This window comes from Poecilia formosa, unplaced genomic scaffold (genome assembly GCF_000485575.1).
Source record: "Poecilia formosa unplaced genomic scaffold, Poecilia_formosa-5.1.2 Scaffold350, whole genome shotgun sequence".
In the NCBI taxonomy this organism is placed as follows: Eukaryota; Metazoa; Chordata; class Actinopteri; order Cyprinodontiformes; family Poeciliidae; genus Poecilia; species Poecilia formosa.
In genome coordinates, this window is record NW_006800289.1 from 50,761 (window position 1) to 71,612 (window position 20,852).

At 38.5% G+C, this 20,852-nt stretch overlaps 1 protein-coding gene and 1 long non-coding RNA gene across 3 annotated transcripts in view; one reads left to right on the forward strand and one right to left on the reverse strand.

The window, feature by feature from the left end:
* Nucleotides 1-985: 985 nt before the first annotated feature.
* gucy2ca (guanylate cyclase 2Ca) overlaps nt 986-20,852 on the reverse strand; it is a 20,037-nt gene continuing 170 nt past the window's right edge. Inside the window, exons 1-27 of one of the 2 annotated variants that reach the window (XM_007574329.2) lie at nt 15,977-16,882; nt 13,358-13,470; nt 11,608-11,675; nt 11,312-11,533; nt 11,112-11,230; nt 10,733-10,832; nt 10,520-10,631; nt 10,300-10,438; nt 9,089-9,174; nt 8,890-9,004; nt 8,483-8,564; nt 8,222-8,315; nt 7,255-7,317; nt 7,104-7,175; nt 6,900-7,004; nt 5,186-5,272; nt 4,331-4,463; nt 4,115-4,252; nt 3,904-3,992; nt 3,280-3,371; nt 3,018-3,176; nt 2,558-2,750; nt 2,227-2,401; nt 1,833-1,931; nt 1,642-1,736; nt 1,475-1,551; nt 986-1,391 (exon numbers count right to left, since the gene is read on the reverse strand). In XM_007574329.2, the coding sequence (XP_007574391.1) occupies nt 1,184-1,391; nt 1,475-1,551; nt 1,642-1,736; nt 1,833-1,931; nt 2,227-2,401; nt 2,558-2,750; nt 3,018-3,176; nt 3,280-3,371; nt 3,904-3,992; nt 4,115-4,252; nt 4,331-4,463; nt 5,186-5,272; nt 6,900-7,004; nt 7,104-7,175; nt 7,255-7,317; nt 8,222-8,315; nt 8,483-8,564; nt 8,890-9,004; nt 9,089-9,174; nt 10,300-10,438; nt 10,520-10,631; nt 10,733-10,832; nt 11,112-11,230; nt 11,312-11,533; nt 11,608-11,675; nt 13,358-13,470; nt 15,977-16,196 (3,255 nt within the window). In that variant the 5' untranslated portion in view covers nt 16,197-16,882 and the 3' untranslated portion in view covers nt 986-1,183. Of the gene's footprint in view, nt 1,392-1,474; nt 1,552-1,641; nt 1,737-1,832; nt 1,932-2,226; nt 2,402-2,557; nt 2,751-3,017; nt 3,177-3,279; nt 3,372-3,903; nt 3,993-4,114; nt 4,253-4,330; nt 4,464-5,185; nt 5,273-6,899; nt 7,005-7,103; nt 7,176-7,254; nt 7,318-8,221; nt 8,316-8,482; nt 8,565-8,889; nt 9,005-9,088; nt 9,175-10,299; nt 10,439-10,519; nt 10,632-10,732; nt 10,833-11,111; nt 11,231-11,311; nt 11,534-11,607; nt 11,676-13,357; nt 13,471-15,976; nt 16,883-20,852 lie in introns of those variants that run through there. The other variant, XM_016661920.1, reaches the window with a different exon arrangement.
* Nucleotides 16,082-17,591, forward strand: LOC107833239 (uncharacterized). The gene is made up of 2 exons (XR_001658957.1): nt 16,082-16,169; nt 16,933-17,591. It is a non-coding gene; the product is annotated as an uncharacterized LOC107833239 (long non-coding RNA).

Sequence of the window (20,852 nt, forward strand, 5' to 3'; positions counted from 1 at the left end):
GTTTTCAGTATAGATCTACATAAAGCTGTTTTTCATTCCTGGACAAAAAGCAAAAACTCCAGGATGCAGCTTAGTTTTCCCCAAGTAATCGAAGCCTAAAAATGTGTCATTCACCTTTAAATACTTGTTATTCTCCATATTTTTTAGAGTTTTTGGATATGATCTGAATTACATATCACTTTCTATATTTCTACAATGGTTGTAAAATGTTTTGTGTCTTGAAACTGCAGCAGTTTGTACAGAATATACAGTTTAAAAAAAATGCAACATAAAACACAAAATGCTTCAATTTTTGCGCCACACTGAAAATCTTTATTTAATAAAACACAAAATAAAAATCATCACAAAAACAAATCAGATGTTTTAAAAACAAGGTAGCATCGATGTGCCAAGACAGAAAACAATGGATGTGCGCTCACTTGGCGTTTTATAAGATAAACCTGGCAACAGCTGCAAAGATAAAAGCTCACTCGGTGGCCATCTTTGTAATATTCGAGAGAAATTTGTTTGAAATTGCCTTCAGCTTTATACTATATTGCAGAGGGTGAGTGGTTTAGTTGTTCTGTGTTTTTATTATATCAATTAGTTCCAGTCAGACATTTACATATAGAACTTCGACTTCTGCAAATGTAGCTACTAAATTAGCAAGAGAATGCAGATCCACTGTTGTTTGCAGCAAACAAAGCTTATTTACACGGTAAATAATTTGTCATACTTTGCAATGAATCCTGCAGACAACAAAAAGTAAGAACACTTTAAAAGTGAACAAAAAGCTACCGTTTCCCCCTCGTCTTTCGTCTCGTCCCTTTTTCTTGCTGAAAAATGACTTTAGTTTCAGATTGCATAAAGTTCAAGCTAAAGTCTAGATAATAATTATGTTATGAATCTAGTGCAAAGTATTGGCTCAGAAGAGAAAATGAAGACTGCAAAACTTTGTACAAATCAGTTTGGAGTGAAATATATTCCAGTGCTTAAAGGTCTTACAGTAATAGCCATTAGTACCTGCTGCTCTCTCAACCTTGGAGGACTGTGACCTGGGCAGAGACCTGTAGAAATGACGTCACTGTTAACCCACCTGCTGCTTCGGCACCGTCACTCTGACTCAGCAGAACGGTCCCAACAGGCGTTCAGTCCCAAATGCTGGGCTTAAAAAGTCTTTCCCAGAAATCTCCTCTGCGCTCCGTCACAGGAACGTGCTGGGGTTGTCGGTGACGGCCAGGTGGAAGTACTCTGGCGGGCCGTCCTTCCTCAGACTGCCGTTGGTGTCTCTCCAGCGGACTCTGGTGGACAAGGTCTTCCTCTTCTCGAAGCCCTCTCTTCCGGCTCGGTGCTTCTCCAGGCTGGACACGATCATGTCTGCCAGGTCCTGCTGGAGCCTCTGGAAGTTCTCCCTGAGACAAACACAGACAGATCATCATCATGACCCTCGTACGTATTGAATGTTTGGCGTAAACGTAGTAGAGGCTCGACTCACGCCGTCGGTGGTGTGGGCAGGTTGTAGGTTCTTCCTGTGACACCTGTTAGCCAGTAGGTCATCTCCTTCCCTTTACCCTGAGAGTCAGGAAAACACAGACAAACTCCAAGTTTAAATGCAACGTTTGGTACATGTGTGGATCTAAGAGTAAAAACGAATCATCTCACCTTCAGGTACGTCTCTCCTCTTTTTTCAAACTCAAACTGGCAGTCTGTCCTCCGCAGGATGTTGATTGTGGACTGGCTGGCATGAATCCTCAGAGCTGGAGGAGAAAGTGGAAACCGCTTGTCAGATTTAGAGATCTGCTTCTTTCTAAAAGTTTTTATCTGGATGTTTTCACGTGTGCGTCTCGTCTTACGCAGGCCTGTGGACTCCATGCGAGACGCCGTGTTCACCGTGTCTCCAAAGAGACAGTAGCGAGGCATCTTGTGTCCGACCACGCCGGCTGCACACGGACCTGGACGTAGATCAGGGATGAGCAACATGGACTTAAAGTTTATCACAATATCTATGGAACTTTTTTAGGTAACCGTAGGCCGTGACTGCATGATGCAGCAATCACAACCCAACAAACACATGATGCTCTTGAGAAACATTCCTATTTGTAAAACAACACCAAGTCTCACAAAAAACATTTGATTTGTGCAACTAAGCTGCACACAGCAACTACAGCAAATCATGTTTTCAAATGCATTGATATTTATTGATGCTTTTGTAGGTAGTTAGGTAGAAGAATCAGGAGTGTTTGGTACCTGAATGCACTCCAATGCGAATCCACAGAGGAATCCCCGGCAGGTGCTGCAACTCAAAAGTCCCAACAAACGACAGGAGGTCGAGGGCCATGTGGGCGATGTCCACCGCATGTCTGTCGCCATTTCGCTTGGGTAACCCTGACGCCACCATGTAGGCATCTCCTATCGTCTCAACCTGAGGCCAAAGGGAAACATTCACTCAAGGGAAAATAAATCAGGCTTTTTTCAATCTTGACCGTATCTCTCCACAAATTTGGGACCAATGAATGATCAAGAAACGTATACCCTAGAACCGGATCGCTCCCACCCGTCTGCTGTTGCACTGAGCTACCTTGTAGACGTCATGGTGATCCAGGATGCTGTCAAAGTTCTTGTATATCTCGTTCAGCATGTCCACCACCTCCATGGGGGTGCTGTAGTGGCACAAGGTGGTGAAGCCCACTATGTCGCTGAAATAGATGGTGACCTCCTCAAACAGCTCGGGTTCCACTCTTCCCGTCTCCTTTAGCGAACGCACCACAGGACTAGCCAAACACACGGAGAGGAACTTATCATTTTCAGCTTAAATGTGAAGATTTGTAGCATGTAGACATTCTGCATGTGTGTGACCATGTCACCAGTCAATAAAGACACAGTCAGTAATAATACTATGTATTTAGTTTTAGGAGAAAATATGGCGACTTTATTTTGTCTCCAGGTGTCATAAAACAAAGGAAAAGTTGCAGAAATCATTTTTCCAGCTTTTGACCTGCTCTGGTTTTGTTCCAGAGTTTTTCAGTAAATGGCCGTACCCAGGCAGCAGCATGAAGTTGAGGCGATCCGCTCGGTCCCTCTCGGCTTTGTACAGAGCCGTTCTCTCCTCCACCAAACACTCCAGAGTCCTGGAGTACATCTGCAGCCGGCGGATCAGGTTGTCCATGTACGTCTCCGTGGCCTGGTTGTGCAAGTTACTGTGGAAATAAAAGCAAAAAAATAAAATAAAATTTGACTTTGGAACGTAACCTTCAGCCATATTTAATGTTTTTAAAATGATGTAAAGACGTGTTGACGTACCTGAAGATCTTTCCCAGCGTTAACTCAATCCTCTTGAAGTCTGGCCTTCGCTCAGGGTCTTCATCCCAGCAGCTCTTTATCAGCATGTAGAGCTGCGTTCACAGGCACACAGGAGGCAGAATAATGGGTCATTTATTCAGCTGGAGCTGATAAACACAGGCTATTTTTATAACACTTACAGTGCAAAGCAAGATTATAGATACTCCTTGAACTTTTTACTCTTTGTCACGTTACAATCACAAACCTCTCTGTGTATTTCATTTGGGTTTTATAAGAAAGACAGACCAATAATTATGAAGTTTAGTGGTTTACTTCACTTTGACAGCCCTAAATAAAATCTACTGGAACTAAATTTCTTCAAAGGTCATTTAACTAGTCAATAAAGTCTCACTACAGTATAAATAATTGTTCTTTAAAGGCTACCCTCAGATGAAGAGAGCTTTGTTCAGAGTCATTATTTGAATTAAAAACAACTTTGTAATTATCCACTAATTTGTTTTGGTCTATATCATGAAACCCAAATAATGTGAGATCATTTAAAAAAGATAAAGGGTTTTCATAGTTCTGTCAAGCTATGGATAATCACTCTGCTTTAAAACAACAGCTTGTTAATGTGATGTTTACCTCAATTTCTTTGTCTGATATTCCCTCAAAGTAGAGGTCTGGTCTGAAGAAGCCGTTTCCTCTGGGATACTGAACTCTGTGCAGTTTTTCTGAGAGATTACAGAAGAGGAACGTAAATACTAATAGGAGCTCAGTCACACACACAGAGAAATAAGCTAAATTAAATCTTTTAACTAAAATGAACAAGCGGAGCGTTTTAGCGGCGACTTGCCTGCGGTGTTAAAGCAGGAGCGGGTGTAGAACGGCATTTGCCTCAGAACGATCTCGTGTGCGATGATGCCGTAGCTGTAGACGTCGCCTTTCTGCGACACGCCGTCTTTGCGGAGATGCTCCGGAGCCGTCCAAAGATCTGAAAGGCAGCGACGGAGAGAGGCTGAGTGCCCGATACTCTCAGGTTTAGGACGAAGGGTCAGAGGGCAACAATCACCTCTGCCTGGCATCAGGATGGTGTGGCAGCCAAAGTCTGTTATCTTGACAACCATGCGGTTGTCGACCACGCAGTTGGTGGACTTGAGGCGACCGTGGACTGGAATGCTGCTAGAGTGCAGGTACGACATGCCCTGTAAGGATGGGGGTGAAAAAGATTTGATGTTTTAAGAGCTTTGCAGCAAACATTAATAAACTTTTGTTCACATTTTGCTGCAGTAGGAACCACAAGCCTCTGTGTTTTAGCTGGATTTTATGCAAACAGACCAACATAAAGTAGTGTGAAATTATAAGGTGGAATAAAAAAAAGAGTTTAAAAGGTTTATCCCTTCAAAATAAAACCCGAAAGACGCATTTTATTCAGTCCCATCAACTCTGATACCCCTAAATAAAACCCTTTGCAACCAATTCCTTTAAAAGTCACCTAATTAGAAAACTGAGTCCACCTGTGCCTCAATTTCAACAACACTAAAACTGACAGTGCAGATCACCTTTAACGCAACATCCCTACAAACAAACATGGTGTTGGCAGCATCATGCTGTGGGGAGGCGTTTCGTCAGAGTTGAAGTTGCTTCACTACTTTGTGTTTCACATAAAATTCCAATAAGAAACATTAAAGTTTGTGGTTGAAATGAGACAAAATGTAATGTAGTATAACCTTCAAGATGTCATGTTGTGTTAACATTCATAAAATACTTTATTTTAAATTAATGCTGAAAACGGTTGAAGGTGCTGCATCTTTTTTTTTTTAATTTGTTGAGTAAACGTCACATCAAGTACATGACAAAAATGCTCAGTTGTACACAAATCTGAAACAAAAGTTTTCAACGTGACACCAGGTAATGTTAATGTTACCTTCGCGATGTCGTACATGACGGATATTTTAAACTCCATGTCCATGAAGGTCTCGTCTGGGTAGGATATCCTGTCATTGAGGATGTACTGCAAGAAGAAAAAATAATAAACAAGCAAAGATTGAGTTTATGTTTTATGGCTTTTATCTTTGAGCTCACAGCCTCTGCTAGGTGAGTGGAAAAAACTGGAACACTTAATAGACACTCTGCGCACGCGCGTGTGTGTGTGTGTGTGTGTGTGTGTGTGTGTGTGTGTGTGTGTGTGTAAACCTCAGATAGTGTGCGCTAACCATTAGCGGGCTGCACAGAGGAGGCAATCATAAATCATAAAGGAGGCAATAAGGTTATTAGGAGCAGTGTGGTTATAAGGCCACTGAGTAACAGGATGTGTGTCAGGATCCAGGAAGTGAGATCAGAGCAACGAGGACAGAAATGGTTTTAGCTGCTGATTCTAGGAAACATCAAAAGTTAATTCCTGGCTGTGCTAAACATGAACAGCACCGACTACATTTAATGGCATCCTGGGTAAAAGATGCATTTATTTTTTACTGTGGAACATAATCTCACATTAAAAAAATCTTTTAGAAACAACCTCTACGTTTAACCCCTAGAACCCGACGGACCCACCGGTGGGTCCAGCTGCCACGACCTCGGCTCGCTCTGTAAACAAAGGCTCCACGTGCCTTTAAATTTTTTTTTATTTTTTATTATCCGCTAAAAGAGGCTTTGATCTTTCAAAAACTATTCCGCATAAAGGTTTTGCCCAAAATGTTAAGTTTAAATTTATTTATACCCCCTGAGGGTATAAGAGGTTAACATATTTATTTTGTGGTAAAACAAACAAACAAACAAAAAAAAAACATTAACATCGTCTTTTTTAAAAAAAAAAACTTTTCCTTATTCTTTTAAAAACGTCTTGTTGTTTTTGCACAAATTTCACACATTTCCTTCAGTCTTAGAAAGCTATTTTTAATAGCTCTGCGGTTTTATTTTTGTCCTACACAGGTGTCAAACTCACCTGTGTATCTGGCCTCCATAGCTATTCAAGTGGCCGTCTGGACTTTAAACTCTAAACACCCATAACTAGAACTTTTAAGATAAAAGTTGTGAGCTTAAATATTATTCTATCAGTCAAAACAAATCAGATTTTATTTGTGTACTGACAAATTACATCAAAGTAAAAAAAATGTTCCTCAGTATTATCTTCTTTAGTTCTTTTCTTTTATGTTTAATCTTGTATGAATCTTGTAGCTTTAATTTGTGTCAATTTGCACACAAATTTCTCCACTAAGGGATAATTACATTATTATTCTGTTCTATTATTCCAAAATGACATTAGTTACATGTATCAATGTCATCAAGCTGTTAATACTTTGCACTACCGCCTTTTACCTTCAGGGCATTATGTTATTAAAAACAATTATTTCTTAATATGGATTTATTTTTTTCACATTCAAATTAAAGGTCAAACTCTTTAATTTGAGAACACGTCACTACAATAATAATAAAAAAGTATTTATATGAAGGCATTCTACACATTTTTTCCGTCGTTTCATAAATTTAAAATCCGTCTTTCTTTCATCCAGTTCTGCTGAGCTCAATGACTGACACTGACTGTGTTTTTGAAATACAACTAAAGAATTTATAGAGCGATAAAACACAGAAAAAGGTGGCAAATAAAGGTGAAACCAGAGGCAGGGTGGGTCTGGTCCTACCCTGAGGGATCCCCGCTGGCAGAGCTCAAACACCCCGAAGACGCCGTACTCGAACTTCACTGTGCCGTAGAACTTGGTCAGGTTGTAGTAATCGATCCGCAGCAGCTGCAACACAAACAGATGTAACATCAGAATATGTGGCATAGATGAATGTCTGTACTGTGTTTTAGCAGAAGCTTCTGAACAAAACTCAAAGGATCTCACAGTGTTGAGCTCAATTTTCTGCTCCTCGGTGAAATCTCCTTCTGCATGCTTCAGCTCCTTCAGGATCACAGGCTGGGAAGGATTTTAAACAAACATACAACTAATTGTTTGCAATGCACTTGTGGATTTCTGGAAGCAGGAATAAAATTACCTTCTTGTCGTAGCAGCCCCGCTGTCTGAAGTAAGTGCTGTCCTTCCTCTTATCGTCGTCGATCTGTTTCCAAAAACAACAAACACGGATTTTAAACGGACAGATTATTATGAAAGGATTCCCACATTCATTAACTTAATAGATGCTACACACCGGGAAAGAAAAACGAACTACGTAAATCAATTTTTACCCATTCAAGTCAATTGGATTAGGGTCTGAACTTTGACTAGACCATTCTAACACATGAATGTTATCTGAACCATTCTACAGAACAATGAAAAAGAAAAACATGCAATCCAATTTTATAAAAGAAAATTTTTTAAATTTGTTATAAGTAACTGAATTTAATTTATCCAAGTAAAGTTTAATAAGTTGTCATGTCAAGCAAATGTAACATGTAACAAATTAACTTTTTTTTTTTAATATGGATCATGTGCAGAATAATAATTTTACTATTGCAAATGGACGGACAGATGGCTACATTAATAGGTAGTCTTCATGTTCCCAAAATAAATCTACTATATAGTCAACATTTTCAATTGTGCAAAAAAATTTTATATGTCATACAATGTTTCACAATGCAAAAAAAAAAGAAAAGAAAAACAAAGGAAAAACCTTTGGAGCCCCCCAACAGCTGCAGCCCTGGGTTACTGCCGCTACATTCTGGCCCAGGCTGCTGGTGTGAACAACAAAAAGTCGCTGCTGGACTTTCTGCCCGTCTCTCAGTTGTTCTCAGTGGGTTTCAAAGTCCAGATGATTGCATTGTGACCTCATGGCTTGTTTACTGGGTTTGACTAAACAGTCGCCAGAGTCTCTTATAGTTGGTGAAGAAGAGTTAAAAATTCGACTTGCAGCCGTTCTACATGATAAAGATTCCTTATGTCTCTTTTCACTGGCATTGATGTTTGTTTATAAAACACCAATGCCAGTTTAGAGGTTCAGTTTGTTACTGGACGACAGTCCTGACCTTCAGAGAGACTTCCTTCTCATCAAGAGGACCAATCATGTGCGGACTGAGGTGGGACCACTTCTTCTGCATCTGACGCTCCTTCCTGTTCTGCCTGGCGGCGTTCACAGACAAACAGTGGGGTTCAGTCAAGTGGTGCACAATCACAAAATGTCTTTTTTTTTTTTTTGTAGTTTATCTCTGTAGTCGCTCAGAGAGGCTCAAAGAAAGGAGAGCGGGAGGCGTTTGCGTTTACAGACGGGAAACGTTTCCGGTGTTTACCTGTAGAAGATGAGAGCGATGGCGGTCACCACGACAACGCTGACACCCAAAACGATCACGATCACGTCCTGTGTACCTAAATCTGAAGAAAAACACACATTAGTTAAACAAGACGTAGATCTTTAACAGCTGCTGAAATAACCCTGCAGTACGATGTTATACAGCGACAATGAAACATTTTCACGTCAAATGAGACCATGAGGAATAATTTCCGACTTCTCTTATGTGATGTTACATTTCTCCTGTACGATTCAGGTTGGAAAGCATATTATAGAAAAAGTCAAAAGTAAAATAAATAACTGATCTGTTTGCATAATTGTGCATTGTTAATGTTACTTGTAAGTTCGTTTTGTCTTATTTCAAGTGAGCTCAGATTTTTGCTCTAGAAACTTTAACACTTTCTTTACCTTCTGGATTTTCCGGTTCATCGTCAGGAAGTTGGCCCTTCCAGCCCAGAGCCGGGTTCGGGTGGGTTTCAATGGTTCTGTTTTGTGATGAATCGAACACTAGCAGAGTTTCATACTGTGTGAGACGAGAAACCAGAAATCAAAACACGTGCTCCTGTTGTTTTGTCTGCGCTGGCTGGTAAACCAACCCTGAGCTCACCTTCCCGGTTTTCACTGACGTGTAAATAAAGGAGAAGTTCACGTCTCTGTCTCCGTGCTTATCGAGCACAACGTGTCCTCCCATACCTGCGCCAACAACAACACATAAACATGCACTATTAAACTGCAATAAACAAATACAGCACACCTCTGAACAGTTTAAAAACAAACACACAAACAAAAAGAGTCTCTGGAGTCAAAGTCGGTACGTAAATCTGCTTCTGGATACTCTCTAATATGATCTAATATGGCAGAATGAAAATAAGAATAAAAAAAGGCTTTTTTCTCAAACACTTGACGACAATTGTCGCCAGCGTTTGGCTTAGAGTGTGATCCCCGTTTCCCAGTTTGGTTTGTTCAGCTTTTGTCTTTAAAAAATTAAACCCTGATTTTAAAAATCTTCGTCCGATGCCAAAACTTGTTTGACGATCTGAAACTTTTAAGTGCAACCGAATGCAGAGGAACTTGCCAAAAATCACAGGATTTGTCGCAAAATTGCCGTAAAACATGTGAAAAAGTAGATGATGAACTTCATTATGGATCATAAACTGGAGGACATTAAACGTTCAGCTCATTAAGCCAAACAGCTGATAGTAATCATTCTTTTTGTAAAGGGTCAAAGGTCAGATTACGCTTTCATTCATAAGCCACGCCCACCATTCAAGACACTGCCTTAGGGAATAACTGAATGAATGAATGAATGAATGAATGAATGAATGAATGAATGAATGGTCACAAAATTCAGGCCAAATTAATAAACATCTCATCAGATTAGAATAACAAACAGTTTGGAATAACTTTTTTTATTCTAATAATAATAAATACTATTTTCTGCTGTTTTATACTCATGCAGGTAAAATGGAGCCTGAACTCCCATTTATTGAATCGTCCAAAGATTTGATAAATTTATGGTTTTAATTCTGCGAGTCACAGCTGAGCCGTGGATGTTGATGAAGTCGGCTGATCACAGAGTCTGTCTCACTTCTGACTCTCCTCTTTTACACCCTCCAAGGTAAAAGATTGGCAGTAAAGTCCTTCGTCACTCAGCCTCTAAAAGACTGTAAGCTCCAGACAGTCATTTGTATTTTAATCAGGTTTAATTATGGCTGTTGCCTGGTTACTAATTGTTTCTTTAACCAGTTGTGTTTAGTTTAGAGTTAGTATTTCCTTGTCTTGATGTTATTCGTCTGATCTCCTGACAGTGCGGCTCACCCTCGATAGTCACGTTTGCGAACGGGTTGTGATTCACGTCTTCAGACTTCCTGCCAAGCTTTTTGCTCATCAACCGATCTCTAAGCACTTGTCCAAAGAGCAGAGCTCCGTCATGGTATCCAGCCATGTAGTCATTTATCTGCCCACAAAAAAAATCAAACTAATCAACAACATTTTCAAACCGGTTTCACCGTCTGGTCTCCGTTGGATATCCGCTCACCATGTCGTTGTATGAGGAGTTTGAGTTGTAGCTGTAGTTCCTCTGCGGCAGAGTGACGACCAGGACGTCTTGCATCCATTCGTGGGCCATTTCATTGATGTAATATTCAGGGCTAGATTGAGGAAAAAAAAGGTCATACCCCGGGGAAAATGTCTTGCATCACTTTTTGTTTTTCTTTGTCCTTCGATTGTTCAAAATTCAGAGTGAACTTACTTATAAAGATCAAGCAGAATGAACAAGGTGTCTGGGTGAATCTGGTCCACGTCGCTCTTGATTAAAGAAATTTCTTCTGGGCCGCCACATAAAATAATAACTGAAAGAAAAAAACCTGTTCACCACCTACATTCTGATTATTCACCTGCCCGACAAGAACAATGCAGCAAATTCACTCTAAAACAAAATAAAATAAAACAAAAGTTATTCTCACAAAATTACAAGATTTAAAAGAAAATGGTTCAGATCTGTGCAAATAGAAAAAAATATCTTAACATTTTTAAAACATTTCCCTTTTTGTAGATTTTTCTTAGCTTTTTCTGTTTCATGGTAGATTAATATTGTTAAAAAAACAAAGTAATAATAATAATAAACTCACTGTTGCTGTTGCGTTTTGAAGTCTTCATGATGTTCTGCAGGTCCTTCTTTTCCCGCACCATCACCCTCTGAGTTTGGGACGCGAACCTCGCAGACGGCGCCTCCAGCGCGTTGATGTACCTTTTTTTTGGAAAAGCAGAAAAACGAAGATGATGGAGAGGAAGGTAAAAGTGAAGTCGGGTTAAATTCCCAGCGGCTCACCAGAAGCAGTCTTCGGTCGCATTGTTCACTTGTTTCTTGTACACGTAGAATTTCTCCCACTCGGGCTTAAATCTCAGCTCCTCGGTCTTGAAGTTGAGGAACAAATCGATGATTTTTCGAGCCGGAGGCAAAGTGCGGGTCAGTTTGGGCTTGTAGTCGCAGGAGAGGCCGAAGCTGCCAGCAGAGATGATGGGAATGCTCAGGGTCAAGCCGATCTCCTCGCTGTGGAAGAGGGTGAGTGTTAAAGTGGACTGAGAAGATGTGTTTGGTCAGAGAAAACCTTTAGCTGTACTTACTCCACTAACTGGAAGGTGGCGAAAGTACATGAAGGTCCCAGCATGACGCATCCAACTTCATTGCTGTGCTGCAACACATTACAGCACAAAACGATTGAATGTTGATCACAAATGGGTTTAAAAGTCTGTCGATAATTCACTCCCTGGAAACAATGCTCAACATTTCACTGCAAATACTCTGAATTTTACCAAACATTTTTGGTCTAGTTTCTAGTTGATATCTTAGTGAACTTGAATTAAGATAAAACTAACTTACAAATAACTTTTCAGTAAGATATACGAGCTCGTATTAAGTCAGTAATTACTTAAAATTTAGCTGTACTTACACAAAGTAGTGCGGAGCAGAGAAGTGGATGAACATGATATATAGTTTTCTACATTTTTACTGGTAAAAACCAGAACTGGACGCTTTGCAGTTCAGCCCCCAACTCTCTGATACTCCTAAATAAAATCCAGTGAAACCAGTTGCACTTAAAGAGGAAAAGCTTTATTAAAATGTAGAAAACTGTGTGTCACGTATCATATCGTTTATCATTTACCGCGATAAATTTCTTATTGTGATGAGAGTTTTGATATATCATCGTCACAATAAATTCCAATTAATGTTTATTGTCGAAATTGTTGTTTTACTGTTTTCTTCACTGTTTGTTCAATCAAGAAAGACAAATAAATCTGATAATGTGATTAAATGCTGTTATTGTGTGCAGTTTAGTGGAAGAAAATCACATTTCCTCATGTGACTGGTGTCCTAATGAAGCGCATTACAAATGGGAATGATTTTAAGAGCAGTATTTATATTTATGGGATGTGATTGCTGTGCAAAAAAATGAGCAAAAACTTTTTATCATCGCTTTTATCATTATCACAAAATATTATGATAAAGCCTTACGTCCATATCGCCCACCTCTAGTATCACATTTCTCTCACTTTTTTGTTCTGTGCTGATCGTTCATAAAAAACTCCAATAAAATTTGTATGAGATGTGAAAAAAATCCTAAAGATTTGCTGATATTTTTGTTTTGCACTCTTTGCTCTCTATAGGTTGGACTGTTTTCTGCATGCAAATTACAACAGGCAGGTAGTTTGTAGTTTGCCCCAAAAAATAGAGAAATTGCATGAATCATTATTTTCTAAAAAGTTTCTGATAAACATGACCTCACAGCTGTATGTAAAAAGACCCAGCTTCATATTAACAGTGGCCGGTCTTTTTGTTGCAATGTAAGACATGGAGTTTGTTGTTATGTTTTTATTTCTGGCGGTTTCAAATAATCTACATGTAAATAAAACTAATTAAAACTCCAAATCTGAAATAGACTCGTAGCGTAACACAGCAACTTTTCTTCCCCTGAACTCTTAAATATTCATATTTCATTATAAATCTGAAGTTGGTTGTGAAGGAAGCAGGTCGTTTTATTGAGCTTCCAGATCCTGCGCCATGCGGCTGCGTTGAGAGCAGGACGCTGATCTTTGTGCACAATGAGCGCCACGGCAACCGTTTGCTCTGGCAGCGGCGGCAGATATACAGCCAAAAGCTAATCTCGCTGTAATAAAATTAAAACGCAAAAGGGGAACTTGTGGTTCAGATCCTGTCACTATTGATGGTCTCCAAATAAAACCCAAGTGTCAGCGGCCTGACACTTCCACCTCACTGACTTGGGAATATCTGAACCCTAACAAGTGCACCGCATTTAAAAAAAGAAAAAAAAAAAACAAAAGTAAATTTCCTCTGAACACATTTGACCAAACTCACATCCAGCTTCTTGAGTATCGCCACTCCTTCGCAGGTGCTGCTGCCGCAGCCCTGCCGGTTGTACACGGTGGTGTTGAACCCGTTGTAGTTGGCCGTCAAAACGAGGTCCAGGTCTTGAGTCATGCAAAACAGATAAGACATAATAATATTAAATTTCTTTTATTGCTCTCCCGGGGTTATTAAAGATTAGATTAGACCGACTTTTACCACCCAGAGATAAACTATTTGCCTGTAGTTTCTCTCGGAAAGTATGCCACTGATTAGCCGTTATCGACAACGAAACGCTCAACGTTGTAAGAAATGTGATAAACAGCCGAGTTAGGCCGTTATGTTAGGATGGTGGAGAAACAAGGACACCAGCGTATTAATGCTTAAACTGGATCATATTCTTTTTACATCATGTATTTGTTATGTTCATGTTTGTTCATGTTTTTTTTAGTTCATGTTTCTGGGATTGTAGAATCAAAGCGGTGTGTCTTATAATTGCCAGCGTTCAGAGGATTTCTCCACAACTGAGCTGCGTGTTACAAACCCCATCGGATGCTGCAAAAATTTATTCACTGCTTTAAATACAAGCAAAGTTTTTGTGGGCTGTCGTCTGGATGGCATCGTATTTGTCAAATTTTGTAAATCAATATATTATCCAGATCATATGATGTCTCCTTTCTGCGTGTAATTGTGGACCAATCAGCTGCTGCTGCTGCTGTCTTTGTATCGTCTCCAAAATCTCACATTACTATTATTAGAGTTCATACTGGTTGTAGGTTTACATGGAACGTATTGGTGAGTCGATTTCATTCCGTCTTTGCATGCTGGAGCATTTCAGTTCATCAGGAGATGTAATAAATGCTATTAAAAGATTACCTATTAAGGGCTATTGAGACATCATTTATTGTGCAATTATTACAGCAGTAAGGTAGAATTTGCTACTCCAACGTTGCAGCAATAATCCAAAAATAGAAAGTATCTAATCTCATGCTACACTGTGCAGAGGTTCTGTCTGCCCTAATGAAGACTCTCTCATTTTAGCCAAGTCAAAATATTTATGGAATAATGAATATTTACATCCAGCCTCACTGATAAATAAAAATGATATGGTAACAAAAGTAAGTCGCCCTGTCCTGACGCAGCAGAGCACTGTAAACTGTGATATGAACTATATAAAATGAGCAACATAATGAGCGGGAGAATCAACAAAATGTGCTTAAGTTAAACCCTCATAAAGCAAGATCTTAGATATGCTTGAATGTATTAGAAGATAAGAAACACCATCAGCAGCTTTGATCTGATGAATAATCTTTAACCTGAAAATTAACACGATGGCGACAGTAATGTGTGGCATAGTTGCTAAAACTCTATTAAAACCAAGAGGTTCGTGCAAACAGAGCTACGTTTGTTTGTTCTAAGTGCAGGTGGAGCATGCAGTCGTGAGCTGATGCGTTTAACCAGTGAATTCTGGGAAAAGTTTCAGATACTCTGCTACCCTGAACAGAATTAATCAGTGAACAAATACATGAATATGTGAGCTAAAGGCCACACATGATGTGATGTCCACCCTGCAACGCTTCCCCTTTTGGTAGGATTATTCCAACTTGTCATAAATCTGATGATCAGACGTCAATAAATGTGTATTTTGTACTTAAACTTAAATCCATCCACAAAGTTGAACTCCTTCGATCGCATTAAAATATGAAAAATTAATGGTATGGGTTTACATGTGTGAAAAACATAAAAAAAAGAGAAAGAAACAAGAGTTGGAGCTTGACAAATCTGAAATGTTATTGGATTAAAAACTTGATTCAGATCCATGTAAAGTTCCCATTTAGCTACAGCAACGGACATACAGTTTTACAGTAAACTGAGCAAATATGATTAATCATTTTAAAAGCACAAAAAATAAGAGACAGAAATTTATCTGGATAATTTGACTGAAGTTTTTATTAAATATTAAATAGTCTGGGTAGAAAAATTAAACCGATTTCTTTATCTTTCATGTGTTTTCAGCTCCACCGCTTTATGCATATATCTTAATTTTAATCTAAATTTTCTTGTTCTAATCATTTTTAAAATGTATTAACTGAAACTAGCCTGTGTAAATTATTAAATAATCTTCAATAAATAAAAAATAATTGGAGGAGATTATAGGAAAATCTATTTTTTTTTTTGAAGTAATAGTCCCATATTTTGCATTTTCTTTCTTTTACTCAACGTACTCTACACACAAAATAAAGCATGCATTTTGATGGACATGTGTAAGTTAAATCTTGCTGAGATATTATTTATTATATATGATAAAAATAAAAACAACAAAGTTTATTCTGAAGTATTTCCAAGCAGAAAAGTTAGAAAAATAAAATAGGTTTTTAAATGTTTGCTAATCTTTTGAAGTATTTTGCAAAGCAGAGGGAAGATGATGAAATGCAAAAACACCAAATTCATTATCAGCCATTTTGATTGTACACTGTCACGTTTAACAGTTTGTAGATCAATTCCAGCTCATATCAAGTGACTAACTCTTATTTATGAAATAATTAATAAATATATGTCAAAGTTCTTGGTTTTAGGCTGTTTTGTAAGCTACTGGAAACCAGTTTGTTTGGGTTTTTATGTTCACCATACCATTGTCGATGTTCTTCTGCCTGTCCTTCTCGATAGCTTGCTCCACGGCCGTCTGCACAAACGGCCGACTCCACTCGAAGTTGTTGTCCTCCAGAACAACGACGTTCATTTTGTATTTACGGTTTGATGCCAAGCAGTCGTCCAGCATTTTGTGGCCCGCCGCCACCAGTCCCACCGCTCCCAGCACTCCCAGGTACAGTAAACAGTCCCAGCTGCGCATTATTGATCCGGGAGATTTTCCTCAGGTCCTCACAAATCCGCGCCTCTTCCAGGTTTTGAGTGTCAAAATAAATAAATAAATAAATAAATACGAGCCGGTTCGGGTGAACTGGTGGCCTTTACACGTGTCGGAGCTGAGCCTCTCCACTGGCGGCGAAAATCCAAAAACAGAAGTGAGAAGGTGGCGAAGCAGAAATTCTCCTGATTTACACTCCGGCATCAAGATAAGAGGAGAAAAACCAGCTTTTTTTTTTTTTAAGATGTTGACACTTAAACGTTTTCGGAGAGCAAAAACAATAGCAAGATTGTAGAGATAAAGTGTTTCCGCCTGAGCGCCTGGTGTTTCTTCAGCTGGAGTCTAAGATCCGCTCCGCTCCGTGTTGATGGAGGCGAGTCTGCCTGTCTAATATGAGTTAATGAACAACTACAAAGTGACAATCAGTGCACGGCTGAGAGGGAGGGAAGAGTGGAAAAAACTCCCACACTCCATCCAGACAAACATCCCACATTAAGAAAAATCACGAGCCTAAAAGAAAATCAATGTTTGAATTGTGTCTTATCAACACTACGTGATCTTAATGTGTGTATTAGTACAGAAATCCTCTGCAGGATAAATAAAAAGAGCACTCCTAAAAAGTATACCAAAATATTGTAAACATCGCCTGTTTGTCTGCTTTCTAACACAATGTCCCCCTTTTTTTTTTCTTTTCTTTTTTTTCTTTTTTTTTTGCTTTAAGGAGCAGAAGAAGCCTTTACGGTGGTAAAGGGGCAAAGGTCACCGGAGGCCCATAAAGCCAAGTAGATAAATATTGTTGGTTATAAAATCAAGGTGGATTTAGACAATAAAAGTCTGCTCGTAAACCATTGTCACCACATTTTGAAAAAGCCCGTCCTTACCCAGCCGGATGCGCAAATCGAATTAGTGCTCATGTTGTAGAAGACCTCTGGCTTTAACCGCATGGAGAGTCGAAATGTTGGCCTTTCTTAAAGTCGTGTGTGGAAACAGATTGAGGTCTTTGTGTTCAAAAACATCATTTGCATGTTTATATGCTCTCTAATCGCATGGTTTATATGGCAACACTTTGGCCATAACTGAGGAGACTGTAATCTAACAATTCTGAGTTTCTGTAGTTGATATGAATGGTGTCCCATTTAAGATGATGAAGAATGCTTCAGTTTAACCTAATTCCATTTCTGCATGCTACATCATGAGTGTGATTTATATTTTAAACATAATTTATGTAGAAGCTAATTTAAAAACACAAATAATCTCATGTCACACCAAGCATTTGCTCCATCTGCACTGAATTTGACCATGTGGAATGGTTGGAGTGGCTCCAACTGATGGAAGCCTGACCTATTTTTTGTCCATTTCATTAATAAATATTTATCCATGTGGGGTTACTCTTTCCATGTCACTGAGCATTAAACAGAGGAAGACAATGACAACATGGCAAAGTGAAATACAGCACGATGCACGTTTTATAATCTTTTAATCGCAACATGAAGCTGTAAAAAACTACAGAACTTCATAAAGAACAGAGAGAATTTATTTTTATTTCTTTATTTATTTTTTGTACTATGTTCCATCGCAATAGATTTGCAAATACGCCCTCGTCTATTTCCTATACAGTTATATAGGTTGAAATTTAGAAAAATGCATGAAAGGGCCTGAAAATATGAAGTTATTATATTATTACATCTTTCTGTTTTTTAATAATATTATTATTATTATATCTTGCTGTCTATCCCATCTGTTGCCTGAATCTGGTTTGGTCTGTCATGCTGTTGCTAATTTTTAAAAGTTAATAAGCGACAGGGTTGAACGCAAGTCTTGTTTTCCTCCTTCTATAAAACAAATCAGACACTTCTACAGTCCACATGATCCAGGCTGTGTAATCCTGTCACTAAACCAATAAAACAAGCAAACACATTTAGGCTCCTGTCCCACATTTCCTGCACATCACACACACCTTCCTGTCCGGTTGCCACCTTCCAGAGTCGTAAACATCTCGAGCAAACAGACGGATGACGCTGCAGTAACACGGCTGGATTGGGGACAACGACCATTTAGCACCTTTACTTTTCCACATGAAGAGGCTTTCCAGCTATTTCAACACAGCAAAGGAAATAACAGAGTGTCTCTGTGTTGCCTGGGTTGTGAAACAGCAGCTGGACAATTTGTGGTGTTCCCATCAGTACGACACAATGAGTCAGAAGAGTTTTCCATTATCCATTTATTACATTTATTCATCTCGCAGCGACAGAGAGATTCCCAGCTGTGGTTCGAAATGCTACTAAGAGCAAAAGATGAATAAATGCAAAATAAATCCATTAAAATATCAGTGCGTTAGCAAAAACAGCATAAACCTACAGTTTAATATAAATTCATCAAATGCATTTACTCAATGTAAATGTGTTTTCTAGTTAATCTAATGACAGGACAAACTAAAAGCTGATAAAAAGCAGAACATTCAAATTTAGTACATAATCACGACCCATCATTGAATTGATGTTGACTTTTTGCTAAAAATCTGTTATTTTTACTTCATGGAAACAAATATGGAGGTTATCTCGAGTTTTAAAGTTGTGAGGAACCTTGTCTCCTTCCTCAATGAAATAAGTTTCTTTTAGGAACCAGACAGAATCTCCGACCTGTTGAGCCACAGGATTATTTACTTCCACTACATACATCTTAAACCTGAGAGTCGAATCAAGAATCACTCATAAGTTTCACTTTTGACATAAAAAATATTGGGAAGAATCCTTTAGTTTTAACTATTTGAGGCATGATTATTTAAGCCAAACAGAAACGCTTGTCATTGTATGTGATAACTTTAGTCACATTCTTGTGTGTAGAAATGACAGTGTCATCTGCATACATTATAATTTCAACACACTAGCAGGAGGTATTTAGGGCTCAAATTGACGACCGGGAGCCTTAAGACATCATCTCTACTGTAAAACATGGTGGTAGCAACAAGATGCTGTGTGGATGTTTTTTTTTATCAGCAGGGACTGGAGGTCAAAGTTTATGGGAAGATGGATGAATCAACCCCCCAGATGGCTGTCTGGTTCCCACTGATCCATGTTCTGGTAGATGTTTCTTCCAGTGAACGTAGAGTTTTCCTTTCAGCTTGTTGCTTACTGCATGTATGAGGGAAGTAAACAACTCAAGTGATTGCTCAGTGTTGCCACATCCTCATTCAGGGATAGTGAAAGCTACAACTTAGTCACTTGATGCCACCTGCTGGGTTTCCTTGGATAACTCTTTATCCAGTTTGAATAATAAACTGAACTTCACTTCTCTGTTTGGTGCAACGAGGAACAATTTAGAGTTTTACTGACTTGGAATCTGTCTGTATGTTTGGATTGGATTGACATTTTTCTTCTGGGTTTGCTTATTAATTAGGTAATTAAAACATATTAAATGGACTCAGCTACAAAGAACAAATTAAGAGCTAGAAAGAATATTGGGAGTGGAAAATGTGATAATTTTGAGGAAAAAAATATTGAAAACCTTAGAAACTATAAGAATGAAATCTATCAGAGAACACAGTTTATGCTGATGCCATAAAAAGAAACAACTTGAATAGTCAGTGCGCAGAATTAATTTTGATATTGTCCACATAAAGCAGACTTTTGTCCTGTTTAACATTTTGGTTTATAACTAAAGGGAAAAAAGGAGACGTAAGAAAAAACTCACCCACTGACCTTGTGATCTGAAGTAATTGCACATTTAAAACACTAGGGGTCAGTGTAGAAGCACAAATAGCTGAGCACTGGGTCAGGAAACGTCACGTGACTGCGTTTATACAAACTTAAATTGATTATTAAATTGAGTATTTTTGAAGTTTCTAAAAACAAAAATATTTTTTCTACAGTACTGAAGCTGCACTTTACTTGTTAAAACGACATCCACAAAAAAAGGAAGAAAGCAGTATTGATCAATTTGATTCCTAAGTCTTGAGTGAACAGCTTTGAATAATCTGAATACATCCCACACTGAGAGGCATGTATATTAAACAAACATAATCCTAACTCTTTCTCCAGGCTTAGCGCAACACGCAGAGAACATGGAATAGGCTGAAATATCTCAACAAGCAACACATGATACCCTCTGTCTGGAGAAATTCAAGAATAGATATAAATGGCATCAATCAGTTTGTATAGGTTTAAAAAGTCATTTTGAAAATCTAGCAAAATACACAGAGGGTCTTTATGCACAAAACATGGAACAATGCTGAACCTTCATAGAAACTAAATTTAACATTTCTTCACATGCCTCAGTTAATGTCAGTGTTCATGATTCAACAGTAAAAAAGAAAGAGAGGGTTTTCTGTTCTTCTGACTAAAATGAACTTAAACTCCAAGGCCCAGGTTCAAATTTGTCCAAAAACCTCTTGATGATCCACAACAGCTTTTGGGAAACATTCTGTGGAAGGATGAGATGACAGTTTTTAAACAGAAGAGAAAATCTTTACATTGTAAATATACAATGCTTTCTTTACATTTTGCATTTAGAATGTAAGGAATAATAATATAACATAACATAGCATATCATACTATAATATAATGTAGAATGATATAACACATCAAACTATTCTATAATATAATATAATATAATATAATATAATATAATATAATATAATATAAT